The sequence below is a fragment of the Schistocerca serialis genome, chromosome 4, assembly GCF_023864345.2.
Source record: "Schistocerca serialis cubense isolate TAMUIC-IGC-003099 chromosome 4, iqSchSeri2.2, whole genome shotgun sequence".
Classification (NCBI taxonomy): domain Eukaryota; kingdom Metazoa; phylum Arthropoda; class Insecta; order Orthoptera; family Acrididae; genus Schistocerca; species Schistocerca serialis.
In genome coordinates, this window is record NC_064641.1 from 382,851,533 (window position 1) to 382,877,596 (window position 26,064).

At 39.9% G+C, this 26,064-nt stretch overlaps 1 protein-coding gene across 1 annotated transcript in view; it reads left to right on the plus strand.

The window, feature by feature from the left end:
• LOC126474866 (calmodulin-binding transcription activator 1) overlaps nucleotides 1-26,064 on the plus strand; it is a 1,815,894-nt gene that overhangs the window by 1,781,323 nt on the left and 8,507 nt on the right. The window contains exon 29 of the mRNA XM_050102346.1: nucleotides 322-471. Within this exon, the coding sequence (XP_049958303.1) occupies nucleotides 322-471 (150 nt within the window). The remainder of the gene's footprint in view (nucleotides 1-321; nucleotides 472-26,064) is intronic.

Genomic DNA, 26,064 nt, shown 5'->3' on the forward strand with positions numbered 1-26,064 from the left:
ATGAACTAGGAGTAGATTTCTATTGTTGGTGATTGAATAGATGGTGGAATGTTCCGACTGTTGGAAACAGAGGCTTTGGTGACTATGTTAAAAAATAGTGTCATATATCTGTGTCACTTTGAGTATGGTACAGATTTCTGTCAGAGTTGCTTGGCCTGCTATGATAATATATAACTTTTGTTGTGAAGTCCAGTAAGTTATTTGTTTAGATATTTTCAGTTTTATATGTCTTGCCATTTTTGCCACTGCTATTGACAATTTATGTCTTTTTCCTTGTCAAACTGACTCTGATTAATTGTGCTTTTTAATGTAACTGTGTAGATTGCAGAGAGAGCGAGCTTTGGCAGCCGAAAGAGAGAAGCTGGAGGGCCAGTCAGTGGATGCCCTCCAAAAGTTGCCCTGTCCCGGCAGTATGGGATGCTCCACCAACGTTCCAAATAGCAGTGGCCGTCCAGTGGCATCTAGCCCCAGGTATACTTCTTATTTTTATGCCTATACATGCATTTCATTTCATTCTGGTGTCTGCAAGGTTCAGGGATTCACACACATTTTGTGAAGTGCTCAGAAAAAATACAAACATTCTTGTCCCACTTTGTGAAAATATGTTTTCAGAAGGTAGAAATAAATATAACAGTGTTGTTGTTGTTGTTTTCAGTCCAATGACTGGTTTGATGGAGTTATCTGCACTGATCTATCACATGGTAGTCTTTTCATCTTTGCATAATTATTGTCAGCAACACTGACTTGAATCTGCTTACTGTAGTCAGTTGTCAAGGCTTCATCTTCCTTTATAATTTTTACCCCCACACTTCCCTCCAGTAGCAAATTTACTATTCCTTGGTGTGACATGTCAACTTATCTCTTCTTTTAGTCAAGTTGTGCCATAAATTTCTTTCCACCCAGTTCAATTCAGTACATCTTTATTAGTTATCTAATCTACCAAACTAATCTTCAGCACTCTTCTGTGGCACACAAAGCACATCAAGAGCTATGATTCTCTTTTTGTCTGTACTGTACACATTTCACTTTCATGTAAGGCTACACTCCTGCAAAATACTCTCAGATAAAACTTTGTAAGAGTTGAATTTGTATTCAGTGCTAGCATTTTTCTCTTTTTGTGGAAAGGTTTTGTTAATGCTGCCAGTCTGCATTTTATATACTCTTTAATTGTAATGTTGTCATCTATTACACTGCTTACAGACTGATGTTCACTGCTTTCCTAAACTAATTCCCTCAACATCAACTGATGTAATTTGACTTCAATCTATTACTCTTATTTTGCTTTTCCTTATATTCATTTTTTAACTTGTTTTTAACGCACTATCCACTTTATTTAATTGCTCTTTGAATTGTTCACCATCTCTGGCAGAATTATAATGTCGTTGGCAGATCCCAGTGTCTTTATTTCTTCTCCAAGGGTTGTAATTCTTTTTCAACATTTTTCCTTAGTTTCTTTCATTGATTACTCAATGTACAGATTGAATAATATGGATATAATTTACAACCTTCACTCCCTTCTCAAGTATAGCCTCCCTTTAAAGAATGTAGTAATATTTCAGTATAATTCTGTGTGTAAATTTCTTCCAAAATATGCTTATTAACAATTCCATTCTACTTTATAATTTCCTCATTCTTGTCGCAAAGAAAAATACATCGAAAGCTTAATGGAAACAGGTGTTATATTAACTTGTTGTGAGAGCCTTCAGGTTTTGTTAATGGTATCTTCATCAGTGCAGATTATCCTCATTTTCAGTTTCCACTTTTTTGTATATTAATTTCCATGTCTACAATAGTTACAAACAGTCCTCTGCCATGTAAACTGTACCAACCATCAACAGTATCATAACCTCAATAGCTGTAATCCCTTCCGCACCAAAAAATCTCTCCCATACAGTTTAGCGAACTGTGGACAGTTGATCTGTAGTGATGACCAGTCCCTTGCTCAGAATGCTGAAAATTTTGCTGGGGTCTTCATGGAATGCTGCTGACCACTAAAATCTAGTCCTCAGACATATTGACTGTGCCATATATACTCTTTCTACTAATATCCCAACCACACCCACTTGCCAGCTGAAGGCTGCACCCACACTTATTACCCAATACCACCCTGGACTGGAGCAGTTAAACCACATACTCCATTAGCCCTTCAACTGCCCTGCATGCCCTGGAATGAGGAATACCCTTATCTAAATCTTCCCCACGTCACCCAAAGTGGTGTGCCAGTACCTACCCAGTCTGTAAAGTATCATGGTCCATCCTTATGCCATCCTTACACAGCACAGTCTATTACACTGTTTGTTGTCACAGACATATATTATGCCGTTAGAGATATGATCTCCTGTGAAGCAGTTATGTCATATGTCTGCTCTATTGCAGCTTCTGCACATGCTCTTGATGTTGGTGTGACCACAAACAAGCTTTCCATCTGAACCCTCCCAATCCCCAATCCAACAGCTCCCCATGCACTACTCAAATGGCTCACTTTACTTCAGTTAATCTGCCCCAGAAATTCTCACTCTTGCTGTCTTCAGCCTTGATGCCCCTTGTCTCCTCACTGCCTGCCATTTGTTTTGTTGTGTACCAGTATACCATAAAAGACATTCCCCGCCTGCACCTGGGTGAGCTTGTTGGTGCCACATTCCTGTTCTATTGCTGTCCTTCCATAGCCCTCTTGCATCCTTCTCCTTACTTGTGTCTCCCCCATCCCTCTGCCTTGCTCCTGAAGCACAAGTTCAATCTTGTTTATATGCCTGTACAGTTGGAGATTGTCTTTTCTCTTTTCATTGTTTTGTTTTCTAGAATTTGTGTGAAGTGATTAAGGGATACCAGAGAGAATCTTATTCAGTATTCCCATAGAGGGAGTTGAGTTGTGCTATAAGTTTAGATTAGATTATTACTTTTTCCATAGGTCATGAATACAACACTTCATAATGATGTGGAACGTGTCAGGTTAATAAAAGGTGTCTATACGAGATATTACATTACACAAAATATTACATGACACTTAATATTTTTACTTTTTTGGGGGGGGGTTAACCACTTACGATATCCAAAAATTCATCTAATGAGTAGAAGGAGTTGCCATTCAGAATTTCTTTTAATTTCCTTTTAGATGCTATATGGCTATCTGTCAGACTTTTGAAGCTGTTAGGTAAGTGACCAAAGACTTCTGTGGCAGCATAATTTACCCTTTTCTGTGCCAAAGTTAGATTTAACCTTGAGTAGTGAAGATCATCCTTTCTCCTAGTGTTGTAGCCAAGTACACTGCTATTACTTTTGAATTTGTTTGGATTGTTAATAACAAATTTCATAAGCGTATATATATATATATATATATATATATATATATATATATATATATATATATATATATATATATATATATATCATGAGGCTACAGTGAAGATCCCTAGTTCTTTAAATAAGTGTCTGCAGGATGATCTTGGATGAGCTCCAGCAATTATTCTGATTACATGCTTTTGTGCAATGAACACTCTTTTACTCAATGATGAGTTACCCCAGAATATGATGCCATGCGAAAGCAGAGAATGAAAATAGGTGTGGCAAGCTAATTTACTGAGATGTATATCGCCAAAATTTGCAATGATCCTGATAGCATAAGTAGCTGAACTCATAAGTTTCAACAGATATTCAGTGTGTTTTTTCCAGTTCAAACCCTCATCAATGCGTACACCTAGGAATTTTGAATATTCTACCTTAGCTACAGATTTTTGATCGAAGTCTATATTTATTAATGGTGTCATTCCACTTACTGTGTGGAACTGTATATACTGTGTTTTGTCAAGGTTGAATGAGAGCCCATTTGCAGAGGACCACTAATGATTTTCTGAAAAACATCATTCACAATTTCATCAGTTAATTCTTGTCTGTTGGGTGTGATGGCTATACTTGTATCATCGGCAAAAAGTACCAGCTTTGCATCTTCGTGAATATAGAATGGCAAGTCATTGGTTGGTTGGTTTGTGGGATTAAAGGGACCAGACTGCTACAGTCATCGGTCCCTGGCAAGTCATTAATATATATTAAGAACAGCAGAGGATCCAAGATCAAACCTTGCGGCACCCCATTCTTGATTGTTCCCCAGTTTGAGAAATCACCAGTTTTTTGCTGTAAACCACTGTTCCATTTATCTTGATGATTGCACATTAGTTGTTTCATATATCTTGTTATTCTGTTGCTCTGAAAGTCTGGGGAATCTAAAAATACCATTACAGTCTATTTCCTTAGAGTGGAAAATTCGACATTCATCTCCATGTGGCAGGAAGGGAACAGCCTTGTGTTGTAAGCAGCTAACAAATGCGGAGACCAGATGTTTCTGGAAAGGGTTGGGGAGATGAGAACACACCCATCACCAAGAATACCACTGACTTATTCGTGTGGATTAGCAAATGGAGTGAAAAGTAGGTCTCCTGCTTCACTGATGAACAGATATCTCATTGGCTTCAAATGAAGACAGCAAGAGAAAACTGCTACATAAGAGAACAGTGCAGTTGACCCAAGTGGTCTGAGTTTTCTTCTCTCAAATGATTAGCAATCTGCTTTAAAAAATAAAAATAAAATCAGTTTAAAAGTTTTTGTTCCAGAGCTCTAAGTGGAACACATAAAATTGAAACAGGTGTGATATCAGTAGTCCTACATTGAAAAATTGGAATGTGGTTGTTCAGAACTCAACTTCTTGTTGCAGAGACTACGAAAATTAAAGATAAAATGATGTAAATGAGATTTTGAAGTTGCTGAAATCTGAAATTAAAATAGGGTACTACACAGTCACTTCAGAGAAAAGACCAGTGCAAAGGCACAAATAGTTACAGGTACAAATAGTCGAGACAGTGTGTAAAGGGATGCATAAAGCATGAAGCAAAGTACAAGGACAGTATTAACAAATCTAAATGTTCAGCTCAACCCACAATGATGTGGATTTGGAAAATAGGTTTTGATAGTTATGAACCCTAATAAACCCGAATTGATTTTGTAAAATACATTGTTAAGGAGATTGCAGTCATGATATGCAATTGCTGAAGTATTGAAATTTGGATCAGATGGAGACTTGAGGTAGACCTATGCCGTTTGCATGCAGTTTTGTTGCTGACCGATCCATCTCATTGTCTCAATCTTTCCTTCTTTACAAGCTCCACAGAGGCTGTTTCTACTGAACTGCACAAGGAAAAAGGATGTGATGGAGAACAGCTCAGAAAAAGGATTAAGAATTGTTTCCAAAAATAAACTTCCAGTTTTTTATAGACTGCATGTAATTTAAACCACTTGTGAAAACTGTTATGAACTTGACTCTATAAGTGTTAACAGTTGGCAATCAGGAATTGTGCTATCACCTACATCTGAATCTGTACTCTGCAAGCCACTAATCCATTTACATATGTAATATGGGAAGAATGATTGTTTAAACATATTTATGCACACTATAATTAGTCTAATCTTGACTACACAATCTGTATGGGAGCAATACATAGAGGGTTATATTCCAGATTCATCACTTGAAGACTCTGCTAGACCAGTTCATTCCGTGCCACCCTCCCATGGCCCGAACAAACCTGTGACCATTGATGCTGCCCTTCATAGTGTTTGTTGAATATTCCCTGTTAGTCCTGTCAGGTATGATCCCACACACTAGAGCAATATTCTAGGATTGATAGCATGAGTGTTTTGTACACAGTCTCATTCATAGACTGATTGCACTTCCCTAGTAATTACCAATGAAGCACAGTCTGCCACCTGCTTTACCTATGACTAAGACTGTGTGATTGTCCTGGTTCATGTCCCTACAAATTGTTCACCCATGTGTTTGTAAGAGTTGATTAACTATTTTTTTATATATTCATATGGCTCACATCAGTTTAAAATTACAGATATATAACATTAGTAATACTATATATAACAGGAATATGAAAATACAAAACTATGTAGAAAACTAACTAAATGTCAATATCTAGGTTCCTAATCCGTATAAGAACCGTATCATCAGCTCTCATGGGATCGCTCCAACTCCTCTGATAGGAACGCGAGGGGCATTCATATCTAATGTGCTTGACTGACTGGTTTTAAGCCGTTCAGTCATAAAATGGAGGCTCTGTAGCACCCCATTTGTAAAGAGAGTCTACGCATCGTCCATGACCAGTGTGATCTCTGTTCAGTTTGACCCACATTTTCCTGTCGAGTTCTGTGCCAGCTTTATCGCAGCTATACTTTCGGAACCACTCACACTCTTCAGGATTTTCAATAAATTGACAGATCTGGTCCCACTAGTCTCTCACCCCAGCATTACTGACCTCTAGTTGTTCTGCTTGCCGTAATAGTGAGTTTCTTGAACAGTCCACTTTGTCGTAAATTTGGTATGTCTTCCTGTGTGGGTAATTCCAGGTTCTCCCGTAGCTTGTGGTATTTCCTAGGCAAGGCCTCACTTCTGCAGATTGTGGGTGGGTAAACGTTGCTTAGCAGAAGAAGCCAATAAATCACTGTTCGTCATATTGCCCCAATTATTAACTGCATAGTGTGGTTCATCTCAACGTTTATCAAATTGGTGTAGCAACAGTTTAGACACACCAAGGCACAATACTCGGCTTCTGAGAAGACCAGTGCAATGGATGATGTGCGCAAGGTATTTGCTGAAGCTCCCCATGTCATTCCATAAAAATTTTGAATAATATTGTTACGAGTTTTTATCTTGCCAGCAGTACTTTCAAGATGTTATCTATATGAAAGGGTGCAGTCAAGGGTGACGCCAAGGTATTTATGGTACTTGTTATGGCAAAGAGTGTTTCTGTTAAGTTTGACTCTGAACTCCATGCTAACTTGATCATTTGTCAGATGGATTGTATGTATTTCAGTTTTACTTTTACTGGGCTTAAGTCACCACATCCAAGAATCTTGGTTCTACAAGCAAGAGTGATATGATCTGCGACTTTTGTTGACCTGGTATTGGGAGATCAGAGATATACAAGTTGAATAATAGGGAGGCTAAGATGAAGCCCTGTGGTAGACCATTACCTAATTTCTTGTCTATGTTCACATTTTCTCCCATGTAAACACGGAAATATCTATTGTTTATCTTGGTGTTGATGAGAGTTCCAGTTTTTCGGCATCGGATTGTTTTTAGTAATTTGTGTATCATCCCTTCTCTCCAGCCTGTGTCATATACCATGGTTAGGTCTACGAATGTGACAGATGTCTCACATTTTCTTGGAAACCAGCCTCTATGAAAGTTGTTAGGGCCAGTACCTGGTCGCAGCAACTCCTCTGTGGGCTGAAACATGCTTGCTCAACTGGGATATGTTCCAGAATGAAGCTAGTAATTCTGTTATAGATGAGCCTCTCCAATAGTTTGTAAGTACAGCTCAAAAGGGAACTTGATCTTAAACTTTGAGTGTGGTCAGCTGGTTTACCTGGTTTCAAAATTATTACTACTTTTGTTCTCTTTAGCTCATTGGGCAGTGATCCACTATGTATGATGATGGAGAACAAGCAGACCAGCAATTTTTTTTCCCACCATTACTCATGTTTATCAGAAACTTCGGGTGTATATTATCCAGATCAGGTGCTTAACCATGATTAGTTTGTTTCAAGGCCTCATCCAATTCAGTCAGTGTAAATGGTGAAGAGAAATTGGATTTGTTTGGGTACTAATCTTTTAGATAGGTAAGTTCTTGTTTTGTTTTGGAAGTACGAGGGCTATCCACAAAGTACATTATGTTTTGGAATTAAAAATAAATAAAGTATTGGAAATTTTTTAAATTATATACAGATGAAAGCCACACTTCAATACTACTTTTCTACACAGTTGCCATTTAAATTAAGGCACTTATTGTAACGATAGCTGAGCTTGGAAATTTCTTCGTCGTAAAATTCGGCGGCTTGCACCTTCAACCACGAGGTTACCTCTTCTTGAAGCTGTGCGTCGTCATCAAAACGCTGCATAGCCAACCACTTCTTCATTGCTGGGAATAAGTGGAAGTCGCTCGGTGCCAGGTTGAGACTGTACGGCGGATGAGGAAACAACTCTCACTTAAAAGATTCGAGAACTTCACGAGTGGCATTTGCCGTGTGGGCCCAGGCGTTGTCATGAATCAGCAAGATCTTTGAGCCCAACTTTCCCCTGCGCTTGTTTTGTATTGCTCTTCTGAGGTTGTGCAGAGTTTGGCAATACCTTTGAGAGTTTATTGTAGTGCCTCTTTCCAGTAAATCCACAAAAATCGTATTTCTACCGGGTTACTGATTAACCACGTGGTTGAAGGCGCAGGCAGCCGAATTTTACGACAAATGAATTTCCAAGCTTGGCTATTGTTACGATAAGTGCCTTAATTTAAATGGCAACTATGTAGAAAAGTAGTATTTAAGTGTGGTTTTAATCTGTATATAATAAAAAAATTTCCAATACTTTATTTATTTTTAATTCCAAAACGTAATGTACTTTGTGGATAGCCCTCGTATGTTGTTTGTCATGGAATGATCTATACGTTTCAATTATATGGTTAGCGATTTGGTTACCTAAAATACCAGATTTCTGCCCATGTTTTTTGGAGGCTCTGCCAAGCTTATGCAGGAGACTTCATGCCTTTCTACGTGAATGTCTGTAGTTTACATTTTCTACCATCTCATACCATTGTACTCTTCTACCAGCATCAAGACTTTGGAGGATATTTTCTGCAATATTGCTGTCACCAGTTTCTCTATACTATTCATAAAGTTGTTCACAATGTTAATTCCAGCCTGGTATATATTCCTTTCTGTAAACACTGTCTGCCTGTGTCTGTTCATGGGAATGGACAGTCAGTGATTAGCTCATTTTATGTAAGTTCTCTTGGTAACATAAAGACAGCAATTCTTTATGTGTGTACCAAGTAGGCCTCTTGCCCGCTCAGTTTATGAAAAATGACGTTCCTGCTCGAAAATTAATAGTCACCATGGGGTTTTAGGGCTGTAGAGAGGAATTTCTCAGAAAATCATTAAAAACTTCATCTGGGTCCAACATTTTAAGTGCAGTGACAAAGATAAATTCAAAAGAATACAGTAAATTTAAGAAACCTTCAGCTTTAGCAGTGGCTGTGGGTTGTTTGAGCTTGAATTTCTTGAAGAACTAGATTAACTGTTCACAATTCTGACAAATAGTTTTCGTGAACTTAATCTACAACACCACCAGGCAGGGCAACAATGCCATTGAGCTACAGGATCTTGAGCAGCTTGCAGAGACTCAAATATTGCTAGTCACATGGAAGACCCATTTACAAAATTGGTCATTTCTGTTACATTTGAAATATAGTCTCTCACCAGGGTCTCATGTTGCATTGCCTCTTGTGTTACAAAGTTCCAAGAATGGGTCAAACAGTGAACATGCAGAATTTGCAGCTTAATGTCTCTGATTTTTCTTGCAACCTAGGAAAAAAGCTGTTTATATTTATCCCTCTGTCAATAGAAATACTTCTGGATGACTTGATATCTAGAGGAAATAAGTGAGAACATCCATTAAAATTGTCAACAATATTTCAGCTGTAGTAGACTCAATATTGTCCTAGGATTTCTACTAGGCCTTATCTCTTTACCTATTTGATCCTCTGCTGCCTTCACTATTTCATTTCTCAAAGCTACCCTTTCATCTTCTAATGTATTCCTTTCCCCTGTTCTTGACAAGTGCAAAATGGCTAAGCAGTAATGGCTAGAGGATAAATGTAAGGATTAGAACTTTATATCACTAGGGGAAAGGTGAATACTGCCTACAGGAAAATTAAAGGGGCCTTTGGAGAGAAGAGAAACAGCTGTATAAATATCAAGAACTTAGGTGGAAAACCAGTCCTAAGTGAAGAAGGGAAAGCTGAAAGGTGAAAAGAATGTATAGAATGTCTATACAAGGGAGATGTACTTGAGGGCAGTATTAAGAAGTGGAAGAAGGTGTAGATGAAGATGAGATGGGAGATAACCTACTGTGAGAAAAATTTGATGAAGCATGGAAAGGCCTAAGTGAAAACTAGGCCTTGGGAGCAGGCATCATTCTGTCAGAAGTACTGATAGCCTTGGGAGAACCAGTCATGACTAAACTCTTCCATCTGGTTTGCAAGACATATGAGATAGGTGAAATACCCTGAGGCTTCAAGTAGAATATAATAATTCTAATTACAAAGAAAGTAGTTGCTCACAGGTGTGAATATTATCAAACTATCAGTTTATTAAATCATGGTTGCAAAATACTAACATGAATTGCTTACAGAATAATGGAAAAATTGATAGAAGCCAACCTTTGGGAAGATCAGTTTGTATTCTGGAGAAATGTAGGAACATGCAAGGCAATACTGACTGTACAACTTGTCTTAGAAGATAAGTTAAGGAAAGGCAAACCTACATTTATAGCGTTTGTAGACTCAGAGAAATCTTTCAACAATATTAACTGGAATACTCTTTTTGAAATTCTGAAGGTAACAAGGGTAAAGTACAGGGAGAGAAAGGTTATTTGCAACTTGTACAGAAACCAGACGGCAGTTATAAGAGTTGTGGAGCTTAAAAGGAAAGCAGTGGTTGAGAAGGGAGTGAGACAGGATTGTTGCCTTCCTCCATGTTATTCAATGTGTACATTGAGCAAGCAGTAAGAAAACCAAATAAAAATTTGGAGTAGAAATTAAAGTTCAGGGAGAAGAAATAAAATCTTTGGGATTTGCCAGTGACATAGTAATTTTGTCAGATGGCAAAGAACTTGGAAGAGCTGTTGAATGGAATGGACATTGTTTTGAAAGGAGGATTTTAGAAGATCCATGCACCTGTCCTGAATTGCATAAAGGGACCAGACTATGTTAGCCTTCCCACACTGATATTGAATTTCTCATATCCCAGGCTTTCTGAGTCTCAAAGCAGTCTTGACAGATCTTGGCAGGTGGATGGAACACACTTTTAATTTCAGATCTCCTAAAAATTCTTCCAGTGCTCCCAGCATAAGGAATAAAGGCCACTTCTCTTCATGTCACTCTCGAGGTTGCCCAAACTCAATAACTCAATGAATCTGCTGCTCAGAGTATCCATTTTCCATAAACACCAATGCTAAGTGTGCAAGTTCCTGTGTTAGACTATTCATGTCACAAGTAACACATGTTCCTAAAGACACCATAATGTTGGTTTGTGGATGACAACACTTCACATGTAGATATCGATCAGCATGTGTCAGTTTTCAGAGTACCATCATGTTTGTTGTAAAGCATTACAATCAAATATGGAAACTTTCTATCACTTTCAACCTCCATGGAAAATTTAACGGTGAGATGAAGGCAGTTGTAGTGGTCCAGAAATTGGTTAAGATCATCGCACTAATGGAGCCAGACCAAAAATGTGCCATCTTTGTATATCTAGAAGTACATTGGCTGCAAAGCCATATGTCTTAGTGCCATATCATCAAAGTCCCCCATGAATAAATTGGCAACTGTGGGTGCCAAATAGCTACCCACAGTTACTTTATCATGCCGTTAAAAAAATATTGTTGATAATTGAAAAATGCTTGGATGTTAGCACATGATGACAAAGATACACAACATCCTCATCCAGTTTTTCACAAATCAAACTCGAGGACTCTTCCACAGGGTCCCACGTCAACGCAGATACCACATCAAAACTCACAGGGAAACAAATGGCTGTCCTTTCCACAGAAGAGATGTTACACCTCGGTGACCAAATCCACACAAAGGGTGGGGCACTTCTTGCCTAATTTCTTCTGCCTGGTTCTCAAGGAGGCTGGTGCTGCTTCTTCTACAAAGCAGATAAATTCTGTAACTGTGAGTCCTGGTGGAGCAGGAGCAAAATTTAAACTACTTTCCAACACAGCCACTGCAGGCCCATACAATTCCTTACTCAAAAGATAAATCATAGTGTGTCATTGTGTATGCCCTTGTGGTGCTGTAAAACAAGAAAGAAGCTGTTCAAATATAGAGGACCATTGGTAATGCCACTCCTATGTGCACAATCCAGTAGTGCCCATGCAGAACAATCAACCCATTCCCAAACATCTCTTGACAGCTATGAAGTAAGGTCCAAATGCAATTAAAATAAATCTTCGGAAATAACATCCATCTGTTTGTGAGTGAAACGAATGCTTTTTGTGATCAGCACTTGACTGGCATGCTCCTTAGTATGAGCCCTCCTACTATTAATAAAATTAACAAATGTGGCAAAATTAGGAATGAAAAATCCAGGAAGAAATAAGACAATATTATGAAAAGGATAGATTACTGCTCACTGTATAGTGGAGACGTTGAGTTGCAGACAGGCACAACAAAAAAACTGCTAAATGAGTGAGTGTTCAGCCACTTGTTGCACAGAAACCATACACATGTTCTCGCAAACACAACTTGACATGACCACTGTCTGTGGCCACCGAGGCTGAGCTGTGAGCAAGTGCAATGGTGGGAGAAGCAGTATGGGTGGATGGAGTAAGGAGGAGATTGGAATGAGGAGGGGGAGGGGGTGGGGGATAGCAGGGCAGTGGTGGGGGACAGAAATTGCTGCTTGTGGGAGCATACAGGGATGTTGTGGGACAGAGTAGTTCAGCTAAGTGCAATTGAGAGGTTGGGTGGAGGAAGGGAATACAAACAGAGAGAAGTGAAGAGACTGTTGGTTTGTTGGTGGATTAGGAGGCTGTGTAGTGCTGAAGTTGTAGTAGGGAAGGGGGTAGGTGGGTGAAGGACAGTGACTAACAGAGGTTTAGGCCAGGTGGGTTATGGGAACATTGGATATATTGCAGGGAGAGGTCCTGTCTGCACAATTCAGGTTAGCTGATGTTGGTAGAAAGGATCCAGATGGCGCAGACCATGAAGCAGTCACTGAAGTGAAGAACATTGTGTTGGGTAGTGTGCTCAGCAACTAAGTGGTTCAGCTGCCTCTTTGATCCAGTTTGTCGGTGGTAATTCATGCAGACAGATGTTGCAACTTAGCTTGTAGATCACATGACACTCTCAGAGGTAGCCCTGCCTTTGATGGGATAGGTGATGCTCATGACTGGACTGGAGAAGTTGGTAGTGGACAGATCTTGCATCTAGGTCTGTTGTAGGAATGTGAACCATGAGGAAAGGGGTTGGGAATGGGTGGAGAAGGGATGGATCTGGATATTGTGTAGGTTTGGTGGGCTGTGAAATGTCACTGTGGGTGGGCTGGGAAGGATAGTGGATAGAATATTCCTCATTTCAGGGCATGACCAGAGGTAGTTGGAACCCTGGTGGAGAATGTGATCCAGTTGCTCCAGTTTTGGGCAGTAATGAGTCACAAGGGGGGGGGGGGGGGTGCTTCTTTGTGGCCAGACAATGGGTCTTTCAGGTGGTGAGTGCCTGGAGACATAAGGCACAAGAGATCTGTTTCTGTACCAGGTTGGGAGGGTAATTTCAGTCTGTGAAGGCCTCAGTGAGACCCTTTATATATTTGGAGAGGGACTGCTCTTCACTACAGATGCGATGACCAGAGGTGGTTATTCTGTATGGAAGGGACATTTGGTATGGAATGGGTGGCAGCTGTCAAAGTGGAGGTATCGCTGGTGGTTGGTAGGTTTGGTATGGATGGAGGTACTAGATGCAGCCGTCTTTGAGATGGAGGTCAACATTAATGAAAGTGGCTTGTTGTGTTGAGGAGGACCAGGTGCAGCAAATGGAGGAGGAAGTGTTCAGGTTCTGTAGGAATATGGATAAGGTGCCCTCACATTCAATCCAGATCACCAAGATCTTATCACTGAATCCAAACCAGGTGAGACATTTGGGATTCTGGGTGGTTAGGAAGGATTCTTCTAGATAACCCATGATTAGAAGGAAGGAAGGAAGGAAGGAAGGAAGGAAGAAAGGAAGATTGCACTTAACACCACATCAACATTGAGGTCATTGGAGACAGAGTACGAGCACAGATTGCATCAAGGATGGGGAAGGAAATCAGCCATGCCCTTTCAAAGGAAACATCCCAGCATTTGCCTGGATCAATTTAGGGAAATCAGGGGAAACCTAAATCTGGATGGATGGATGCAAGTTTGAACCATCATCCTGCCGAACATCCATTGTACTAACCACTGCACCACCTCAGTTGGTCCCATGAATAAGTTGGCTTAGAATGGTGCCATGTGAGTGCTGACTGTCATACCACAGATCTGTTCACAGGGAATGCCTTCAAAGTTAAAGTAATTGTGGGTGAGGATATAGTTGATCAGGGTGACCAGGAAGGAGGCTGTAGGTTTGGAGTTGCTGGGTCACTATTCAATGGCATCAATAGTGATGAGCAGGGCACCACATGCAAAGGAAACAGGAACTGTAGAGAATTGGCGGAGGAAATGGTTGGTGTTCTTTATGTAGGAAGGTGAATTGTTGATAATGGGCTGTAGGTTGTGGTTTGTGAGAAAAGAGATTCTCTCAATGGGAGCACCGTAGCTTGGCTCAATGCCTCATCCTGAATGGTTGGGTTTATGGACTTTAGAAACCATGTAGAAGGTGGAAGTGCAAGGAGTGGTAAGGTTGGGAAGAGAGACTCAGGGGAGAGGTTCTGGGATGGGCCCAAGGATTTGAGGAGAAACTAAAGATTCTGTTGTTTATCTGGAATGGGGTCACTGTGGTAATGTTTGTAGGTGGAGAAATCTGACAGCTGGTGCAGTCCTTCTGCTAGGTATTCCCTGGGATTCAAAATCATAGTGGTGGAACCTTTGTCACCAGGTAGGATTATTAGGTCGGGATCAGTTTTCAGGTGTGGATTGCAGTTCATTCTGCAGACGTAAAGTTAGCTTGCATGTTGAGGGATTTAAGGCATGATAGGGATGCAAGGTTTGAGGTTAAGAAATTCTGGTATGTTAAGAGGGGATGATTTGGTGGCAGTGGAGTGGATCACATTTAGATGGAGGATGAGTCAGGCAGGGTTCAAACATTGGTTTTGGGTTTGTGACATTCACCTGCTTTATTATCTCATTGATAGCCCCTTGGTGTCGATGTACTGTGTTGTTATATTGGCTGAAAAATGGGGGGTGGGGGAGTTCAACCCTGATTACTGTAAATGATGTAGCTTGTACTTTCACTGTTCACAACCCTCCAATATTACACAGTTATATGTCCAGTTAATTATTGGCAAATTTTGATAAGCCTCATTAATACATTGCAGGCAAACATCAGCATACAGATACAGAAGTTTACTGTTGAATATCTATGAGCAGTAAAAACCTAATCACACAGTTCACAGTTCTTGCAGAATAATACGGTAGATATTGAACAGACACTGTCATTGTTTTAATACATGGCGTATTCTTGTAACACTTATTTCATGGCTAAATTGATGCATTGATGTTGACCTAACCAATACGGGCTCCTCATCTGAAACTCGGCCGTGGACTGACTGTCTCGGAACCAAAAATCTGGCCTTTACATATCATCAAAATAATAGGTATGGAAACTATACATTATTTGATGTTTAATTTATAGAAATTACAATTAAAACATCACTCAATAAATTAACTGAATACATCAAAAAATTGGTTCTTTTTAATACTTTTAATACCACGGGGGTTAAGCCAAACTGTTTGTTTAAATAATGAAATTAATAGATACAGTTATACAAACAATACTTTTGACAAAACTGGTCATTACTTTGGAATTAATTAAGGGCTGACTTTGCTAACATGTTTTTGAATAGAGCCAAATAAATACTTAAAGAATGCTGTTGGTGTTTTTTTCAAATGTTTATGATTATTACAGAATTTATATTTGTTTATAAGTCAACAATAGAATCAAAGTCATGAAACAACTACTGATTTCACCCTATAACAAGAGATATTAACTAGGAATAACCAAAATAAATTAGGAAATTGATGACGTACACAAAATTAAGCACAAAATTGGATCTGATGTTATATTCTGTAAAACTGAGGGTCAACCTTTCTCTTTTATGAAAATGTAGATTACACTCATGTATGTTAATGATAATTAGTCAAAAATGAAAAAAATTAACTTAAGTAGGCAGATGGCAAAACAAGAGAGGAAGTAACAAGGTCCCAGCGTGCTTCATCAAAGGTTTGATCTGATTGGTAGAGTTTGTGGCAAAAAATTGGTTCCACTGTAAGACTGGGAGAGGGAGTGAAGGTCTTTAGCAAGTTCACCATAGTTGAATTAGGGAGTTGGCCAAAGATAAGGTCTTTAGAAAGGACTGATATTTCTGTGAGACTGAGGCTTTTGGAGGAAAGATTTGTGAATGTATTTTGGATCTTTTAATTTTGGATTCTGTAAGGTGGTGGCAGGGAGTTTCTGAGGGTGTGGTAAATGTAATAGGCCTGCGAGGCAGGGTTTGTCAGCTATGCAGGGATGTGAGGGAGGTTTGGAGGCTGTTGTGGAAGTGGTGGATAGTGGTGGTCCAAGGCGGCAGTAGGAGATGAATAAGCGGGAGAGTTTTTTGAGGTGGTGGTGTGTGTGCTACTCTAGTTTCTGGACAGGATGAGCTTCAATGTAAGAGGTGGGATACAGGAATTTTAGACGACAGGAGATATTGTGAGGAAGTTTGGGCCTGATTTACATGGTTTTGCAGGACTGGGTTGGTGAGGGCTGTTAGGCCTGGCAGAATCTGCTTGCAGTCTGATCCTGGCTGCCAGACATAGTGGTCATGTATCAGTGAGTTGGGTTGGCATGAATTTGTGTGTGTGTGTGTGTGTGTGTGTGTGTGTGTGTGTGTCTGTGTCTGTGTCTGTGTATGTAAACTACTTCAGAAGAAGGCCTTTTGGCCAAAATCTTACTTGTTCAGCAGTCTTTTTGTTGTGCCTATCTGTGACTCAGCATCTCCACTATATGGTGAGTAGCAATCTATCCTTTTCATAATACACACACAAAAAAAGTTTTGCATCAACTCGGTTCGATAGTTAAGGAAGCTGTACAGAAAATTGGAACAGAGATCAACATAAACATCATTTCTACCCTTTTTATTGCTCATGAAAACCATACATTTCATGTTGTACCACCACACAGTGAGATCTTCAGAGGTAGTTGTCCAGATTGCTGTACACACTGGTACCTCTAATACCCAATAGCATGTCCTCTGCACTGATGCTTGCCTGTATTCATTGTGGCATACTATCCACAAGTTCATCAAGGCACTGTTGGTCAAGGTTGTCCCACTCCTCAACGGTGATTCGCTGTAGGTCCCTCAGAGTGGTTGGTGGGTCTCGTCATCCATAAACAACCCTTTTCAATCTATCCCAGGCATGTTTGATAGTGTTCATGTCTGGAGAACATGCTGACCACTCTAGTTGAGCGATGTTGTTATCCTGAGTCATTCACAATGATGGGGGCTCAAATTGTCCCAGGAAGAAGAATGCCTCGCCAATATGCTCCTGATATGGTCGCATTATCGGTCGGAGGATGACATTCATGCATCGTACAACCGTTACGGCGCCTTCCATGAGCACCAGCAATGTATGTCGACCCCACATAATGCGACCCCAAAACAGCAGGGAACCTCCACCTTGCTGCACTCGCTGTGTCTAAGGCACTGCCAAACACATCTCCGATGACTGTCTGGTTGAAGGCATATGTGACACTCATCGGTGAAGAGGACATGATTCCAATCCTGAATGGTCCATTGGGCATGTTGTTGGGCCTGTCTGTACCATGCTGCATGGTGTCGTGGTTGCAAAGATGGACCTCACCATGGACATCGGGAGTGAAGTTGCACATCATGCAGCTTGTTGCGCACAGTTTGAGTTGTAACACGACGTCCTGTGGCTGCATGAAAAGCATTATTCAACATGGTGGCATTGCTGTCAGGGTTCCTCTGAACCATAATCCTTAGGTAGTGGTCATCCACTGCAGTAGTAGCCCTTGGGAGGCTGAGCAAGGCACGTCATCAACAGTTCCTGTCTCTCTGTATCTCCTCCATGTCTGAACAACATCGCTTTGGTTCACTCAGAGACACCTGGACACTTCTCTTGTTGAGAGCCCTTCCTGTCACATAGTAACAGTACAGACACGATTGATCTCTGGTATTGACCGTCTAGGCATGGTTGAACTAAAGGCAACACGAGCTGTGTACCTCCTTCCTGGGGGAATGATTGGAACTGATCGGCTGTTGGACCACCTCTGTCTAATAGGCACTGCTCATGCATGGTTGTTTACATCTTTGGGCAGGTTTAGTGACATCTCTGAACAGTCAAAGAGACTGTGTCTGTGATACAGTATCCATAGTCGACGTCTGTCTTCAGACGTTCTGGGAACTGGGGTGATGCAAAACATTTTTTGATGTGTGTATTATGAGTATGTGGGATTTTTTGTTGCCACAGTATGCTCTATTTAAAAAGAAGTGTGATGTCCGTTGTTGTTGACAATATCCCATATACATTAGAAATGTGGAAGTTTGTGTTTGAGTATGTCTGTTATTCCTTCATGCTAAAACAGCTTGATGAATTTGGAAGAAATTTGGCATGAAATTAGCTTATGCCTTGAATTAACACAAAGGCAAACTTTTGTTGAAAAAAAAAAAAAATCGCTGTTCCCATTGGATAGTTGATGTTGACTACTGTTCCCATGATATGGGCAATATGATCTGTGAAAGTTAACTATTAAATGAATGCATTGCGTTTAGCATGGAGGCTAGTTTTTAACTACTGTGACAAATTAAATAAGTTTGCATGTAAATCAAGAACAGTAGAAATATTCCTCTAGGATAAAATCATCACTACACTCACTAACAGTGTAATAATGTATGCACATGAAAATATTTTGCAGCATATAGAATGTTTGGGAAGTGTATTGGATTGTGATATTGTGGAAATTCTTAAATATTGATGTGGCTGTTCTGTTTGAATTTGAATAACTTATAATTCTTTTGCATATTTCGTTTGCTTTTAAGGTCTCAATAGTTCAAAGGAATTAATGTTGAGAACTTGGATTGCGGAAGTGTATTATATTGCAATGTTATTGGGGTTTTTACATTGACATAATTTTTCTCTTTGGATTTCAATGACACACAGTTTTTTTGGTGATTTCGATTGCTTCTACCATATTGAAAATTTGCTTTTTTGGAAATTGATGTGTTTTTTTTTTTTTTGATGGATTTGAGTGATTCATAGTTTCTTTCATGATTTTGTTGGTTTGTGGGATCTCAATAGTTTGTTTCTCCATTAGGTTTGTTGTTTCTTTCCTTTCCTTAATTGGCATTTGTTTTGGATTAATGACTTTGTCATCTATTTGGTTGTACTGTTGCTAGTTTAGTTAGTTATTAGGTTAGTTTAATTAGGTCATATCTGTTATGACATTAGTTTGTCAGTTTAAGTATTAGTGTTTAAATTTCTAATGATTGGCAAATGCTAGTTGAATATTTCACAGAGCTCACAATGAGTGCAAACTATGAAGATAGCGAGTTTGGAGTAGATTACTACTTGTTCCATAGGTCATGAACCCAACACTTCATAATGAGGTGAAATGTGTCAGTTTAACAAAAGGTAGAAGGAGTTGTCATTCAGAAATTCTTTTAATTTGTTTTTAAATGTGCTTGGCTATCTATCATACTTCTGATGCTATTTGGTAAATAACCAAAGATTTTTGTGGCAGCATAACTGACCCCTTCCTGTGCCAAAATTAAATTTAACCCAAAATAGTGAAGATCAGCCTTTCTCCAACAATTGTTAGTTCATTCTGAACAATGGAGAATTGAGCAGGTGGAGCATCAGGCAATGCTTGAGTGCCTGAAACTTTGACATAGTCTGATGCTCAACATTGACAGAACACTGAACGCATTGCATTTCATCATGTAGCTGAGACACCAGATCAGTCATATGCCCAGTGATAGTATATGAGTCAACAGAACATATGGCCACTCAGTGTGCTTTGAGACAGTTGGAGACACGGCTTCTCAAAGTCAGCAGAATGCAGCATGCATGGCCTCTGTGCGTTCCTCTGAAACAGTCAAAGAGTCGAAGAGGCAGTTGTGAGCCAGCTCACTGTTGCTCATCAAAAGTTGAAGATTAACAGATATTTGCAGTGAATACCTGGGGACTTCTTAAAAATGTACTTTTTGACTACGATATAAGTTTAGATTACACTAATCACAGGCTCATCAAAACTGACCATGTGAACAAGGCTTTCAGATTTTGCGGGGCACTGAAATTGAAGGCGGAAATGGTAGGAATGTGTTGTTCTGGGGCAAGGGGGCAAGGTATCCATTTTACTTTAAAAGAACTGGTCAGTCCTTTAAAGGAATTATTTTCTGGCAAGACTGATGAGCCACAGCAGTTCCTCACCATATAAAATAATATAATTCATGTTTTCACATGGCCTCCTTTGGAGCAGATGCCTGGGTTTTCACCAAATTTTATGGTGCAGGGGCAAGTGCACCACAAAATAGGGGCCCCTTTACCTCCGTCCAAGTTTACTTTATGGGAGACAATGAGGTGGAGACTAATAGTGTCAAATTATTCAGGAAGTTGAATAGGTGATCATACTGAAAATACAAAAATTTCTGTACAATCATATTATGTTTGTGCATGAATTAGAAACAGCTCTTGAGAATGTGCCTGACAAGAGCTGCAAGGTGATGATCCACACGGGTCACATGCTGAAGCAGGCAGCATGCATGTCGCTTCAATGAGCTGGCCATGGCCAAGGTCATGGCTGTAAGTGTGGGCATCGATCCCACCACCCCAAGGGATACTGGTCTGCACAAGCACACTGGCGCTCTCACCAGGATCATGTCCATCCCTGGTAGCTGAATGGTCAGCATGATGAAATGTCATACCTAACGGCCCGGATTCAATTCTGGGCTGGGTCAGAGATTTTCTTTGCTCAGGGACTGGGTGTTGTGTTGTCCTTATCATCATCATTTCATCCCCATTGACACGCAAGTCGCCGAAGTGGCGTCAACTTGAAAGACTTGCACCAGGAAAATGGTCTACCGGACGGAAGGCCCTAGTCACTCAGCATTTCCATTTACCAGTATCGTGTATATGTATTGCTACTATGATTTTCTACAGTATCCCATTATGTTTTGGAAACTGCAAATTGGATAATATTTCATTATCCCTCAAACAGATCTTATGACTGGGCAACTGAACCTGAACAAAATAGTGACGTGCTTGTATTTCTACATGTTTCACCTGATGATCCACAAACACAACTTCAGCTTGCCTCTACAGTGGTAGGAATTCTGTCCCAATTTTTGGTAGATGTGTATTTGAAGATGGAGAATGAGTGTCCAATATACATAGCACTAAACCCAAAACAAGCTGCATGCAGAGAATTACATCCATCTGCAAGATGCCATTGCGAACCATTGTGAACAACAGCAGTGTGAATCCAAATGACTTAGGTCAGTGGGTCATTTTCCTGTCGAATGTATTCAGAACCCATTCTGAAACTATGGTCAACAACATTTTATTCATCGCCTTCACATGCAACTGATCCTGGACTGAGATTGGGGGGAATTAATGGACAGGCAGAAACTGACAGGCCACAAAGAAATTGTACTGTGACTGTTTAAAGTGCAAAATCTGGTGGCCCTGCTCATGAAAAGGCATGTTTTTGGTGAGGCACAGTGCTTCATGTATTCAACTGACTGCCAAAACATGGCTTGCCACATATGCACTTGCTGCTGTTGTTAAAACAGAAATTGCATGCAAACCAAAGCGATGAGGTGCTATCAGCAGAGCTGTTCGACCCCAGCTATATGACATGGTCACTGAGGGCCTAATCTGTGGTTTGTTTGTCCCTATGTCCAGGTGCCTGAAGGTTGGGGGAAGTGCACCAAAAAGTATCCTTTGGCATTATTAAAAGAGACCAAAAAGAACTAGAATGGATATCCGTTGCACAGGTGCAGAGCACTCAAGGATGGGGATATATGATCACAATTAAAGAGACAGGTACCATGCAAGATGTCGCAGTGGACAACAGTTGCATGGTTCCATACTCACCAGTTCTTTCCAAAATTTTTAATGCCAACATTAATGAGGAGTTTTGTAACTTCCACGATATTGGAAGAAATTGCACACTGGTACCAAGAGACAGCAGAGGCCTGTGATGGCATAAATTTGAAGGGGAAAAAAATGCACCATGAAGAAATTACCCAAATGGAATGGAAATCAATAGATGTTATACATTTGCTGACAAACAAATGATAACAATATCAGAAAAATTTGATGATTTATTCAAGAGAAAGAGCGTCACATATTGAGCGAATCAATAATGCATTGTTCCACCTCTGGCCCTTATACAAGCAGTTGTTCAGCTTGGCATTGATTCATAGACTTGTTGGATATTCTTCTGAGGGGTATCGTGCTGAATTCTGTCCAGTTGGCACATTAGATTATCAAAATCCTGAGTTGGTTGGAGGGCTGTGCCCATAATGCTCCAAACAGTCTCAATTGGGGAGAGATCTGGTGACCTCACTGGCTAAGGTAGGGTTTGGCAAGGATGAAGACGAGCAGCGCCATGCATGAGTGGGCATTAGCTTAGTGAAATGTAAGCCCAGGATGGCTTGTCATAAAGGACAACAAAATGGGGCATAGAATATTGTCAACATACTGCTGAGCTGTAAGAGTGCCATGGATGACAACCAGACAGGCTCTGCTGTGAAAAAATTTGTACCCCAGACCTTAACTCTTAGTTGTCATGTTGTTAGGTGGGTGATGGTCAGGTTGGTATCCCACTGCTGTCCAGGGCATCTCCAGATCCATCTTCACTTGTCATGGGGGCCTGGAATCATATTGAATGGAGTAGAATTGCCTTTAGTGATGAATCTTACTTTGAGCTCAATATTTTCTGTCTCAAGTCAATGTTGAAATACAACATATTTTCATACCTTTTGATACCAGTTTTGTGTTGCATTTTATAGCCTTTGAAAATGACAAAATGTCAAAACACATAAGGCAGTTTTGAAAATAAAACATCTGAAAGTTACTAGAGTGCATTAAAGATTGTGGTTCAACTGCCTTGCTGGGGATAATAGTTGCCAAAACAAAGTACAAGTCTTTATAAATGTTGATCTCGAAAAATGAAGATGAAATAAAAGTTCTTGAAGTTGGATGGGTGTAATTCAGATTTTTTTATGAGTATTTGCAAGAACTTAATCCATGTTGCTCTGCTGCAGCCAATTCTTACTGTATATTACTTTAGTGATGAAAGGCCACAGAACATCGTGTGATTCTCTAATGATGTGAAAAGTCCAAGAAAATTTCATCACAAATTTATTTGATGTTATGTCACACAGTTCAGCTCAAAATTTCACATTGTATTGGTCCTCCTACATGATTTTTTTCTGAGGTCTCATATAGTCCTCCTAACAAATCCAACATCATTACATATAGCAATTTCATTAATTACAATCATAGAAGTTGATCAAAATAACTGAAAATGCTATTAATGCAATGTAGATGGCTAGATAAAAAATTTTCTCACCAAGTGGTGACAGGAGAAAACACACACACACACGTTTAACTTAAGCAAGCTTTGACAGCTACTGACTCTTTCTTCTGGGAGAAGAGTTGAAGGGAAAGGAAGAGGGCTGAAACCGGAGAGGTGTAGGAAAAGGGGTAAAGTTCAGAAAGAGGAGGGAGTCACTGGCACCGAAAGCTTGCAAGAGTTAAATCTTTTTGTGTGTGCGTGTTCTCTTGCCACCGCTTGGTGAGTAGATTTTTTATCTATCCATCTGCATTATATTGTCAGTAATTAATTATTTTCGTTGTTATAGAAAATGTTATCATTGAGAGATAAAAATTGAAACACATGAAATAGGAAAAAAGTCAAATATGCATTTGTCATTTTCATGGGAAAATAAGTGAAATGGTTTAAATAAACACTGCTGATTAAACTACATTATCCCAAGTATTCCTACCATGTTTACTGTATCAAAGAAGAGTACACTATTTTTTAGTATACATTATTTATTAGTGTAGATGGAATTTCAATATATAATACATGTAGCCCAAATAGATACTTCATTTACATTTTCAGTTAGTCTTTTATTGTGAATTACAGTAATTACACAGTAATTAGATGCATTTCTGTTAAACAATAGTGTAGCAAGTTGATAGTATGACAAACAGAATTGTTACAGGTTTCTAACTGTATTTTATAAAGTATTGTGATGTTTCTTTTGTTACCCAATTGTTTGTAAATGAGAAGTCCTAATTGCAGTTAATTGAATCAATGATACGTGTTCCTGGCAATGGATGGACATAATGTTAGCCGACACACTGCCATGAAGTTGTTTAAAATGACATTGCCCTGCTCAAAGGCAAAATTTACATGCTCAGTGGTCACATAATTCTCCACCCCCCCCCCCCCACCCCCACCCCCCCATTCTCATCCCATATGGTAAATCTCTCCTGAACCGCAGTTCTGTGTGACGTTCCCAAAATCTGCCCCTTTTCCTAGACCTCTCCAGTCCCTTTCCTCCACCCTTCTTCCTTCTACTTCAACCCTTCTGCCTGAAGAAGGAGCCACTGGTCCTGAAAGCTTGCCAATCACAACAGTATTTTATATGTGTGTATTCTGCCACCACTTGGTGAGTAGATTTTTTTATCTATCCAATTAAATTATTTCCTGATTGTGTAGCAGACAAATGAGCTGTTATGAAGGCTTTACTTGCTAAGCAAGTAAAGTTAAATCTTTCGCTTCGTGAAAAATTTGTAAATTTCTAGGGCTACACTCAGGCTCACAGAATCAGATATTTTTGGTAAATGTTTGATTTCTCTTGATTCTCCTCCTAGTTAGTAAGAAATAGAACTGCCACGAGTGACCACTATAAACAGCTTTATTTGAAGCTACAAGTTTAGATTTTCCATCATTGTCAAATTTCTTACAGTCAGCACATTTGATGTTCTATGTGCCTTGACATTTCACCAAAGTAATGTTGTTGGCAAATATGCTGACAAAAAAAAAATTACAACACCAAAACATAATTGAGGTAGAGTAATGAAATTTCTGAAATACAATTGTCTAGATAACGTATTTAAGTGATTAACATTGCTAGATCACAGGTTAATGTAGGTGTGAGATTAGCCATTGCAGAAATGAAGTGCTGGCACCTTAATAACTGGTGTAACCACCAGCATGTTGAATGCAAGCATGCAGATGTGTGTGCATTTTATTGTGCAAGTGCCAGATGTCAGTTTGTGGGATGGAGTTCCATGCCTGTTGTACTTTGACAGTCAATACAGAGGTGTTTAATGGTAATTGTGAATAATGTTGGAGTTGTCATCCGATGATATCCCATGTGTCCTTTATTGGAAACAGATCTGGCAATAAAGCAGGCCAAGGCAAAATGGCAACACTCTGCAGAGCACGGTTACAACAGCAGTATGTGAGCGAGCATTATCCTGTTGAAAAACACCCCCTGGAATGCTGTTCATGAATGGCAGCACAACAGGTCAAATCATCATAGTGACATATAAATTTACAGTCAGGGTTCACATAGTAAACATGAAAGTGCTCCTGCTGTCATACAAAATAATGCCCCAGACCATAACTCCACTGTGTCTAGCATGCAGACATGGTTGCAGGCCCTCAACTGGCCTCTTCCTAAACAACACACAGCCATCTCTGGCACCAAGCTAGAACCAGCTGTCAGAAAGCACAACAGATCTCCATTCTCCCCTCCAATGAGCTCTGCTTGACACCACTGAAGCTGCAAATGGCTGTGGTTTTGGGTTATTGGAATGTACACTACAGGGCATCTGGCTTGGAGCTTTTCTTGAAACAACCGATTTGTCAGTGTCACTATGGTGCCAGATGCTGCTTGGATTTCTGCTGCAGATGCAGATGCAGTGCGATGCACCAAAGCCGTGCTCCGAACATAATAGTTTTCCCTCTCGGTAATGCCATGTGGCCATCCAGAGTCGGTCTCCTTGTGACTGCACATTCTCGTGACCACCGCTGCCAGCAGTCATGTCCTGTCAAGTCTTTCTGCAGTATCACTGAAGGAACATCCAGCTTCTTGTAACCCTATTACACAACCTCGTTCAAACTCAGTGAGGTTTAAACTCAAAGGTAATTAATCCTGATGACTTTTACAGTGAAACTCAATGGTAATTAATCCTGATGACTGTTACAGTGTGTATTTATAGTAAACCTGATT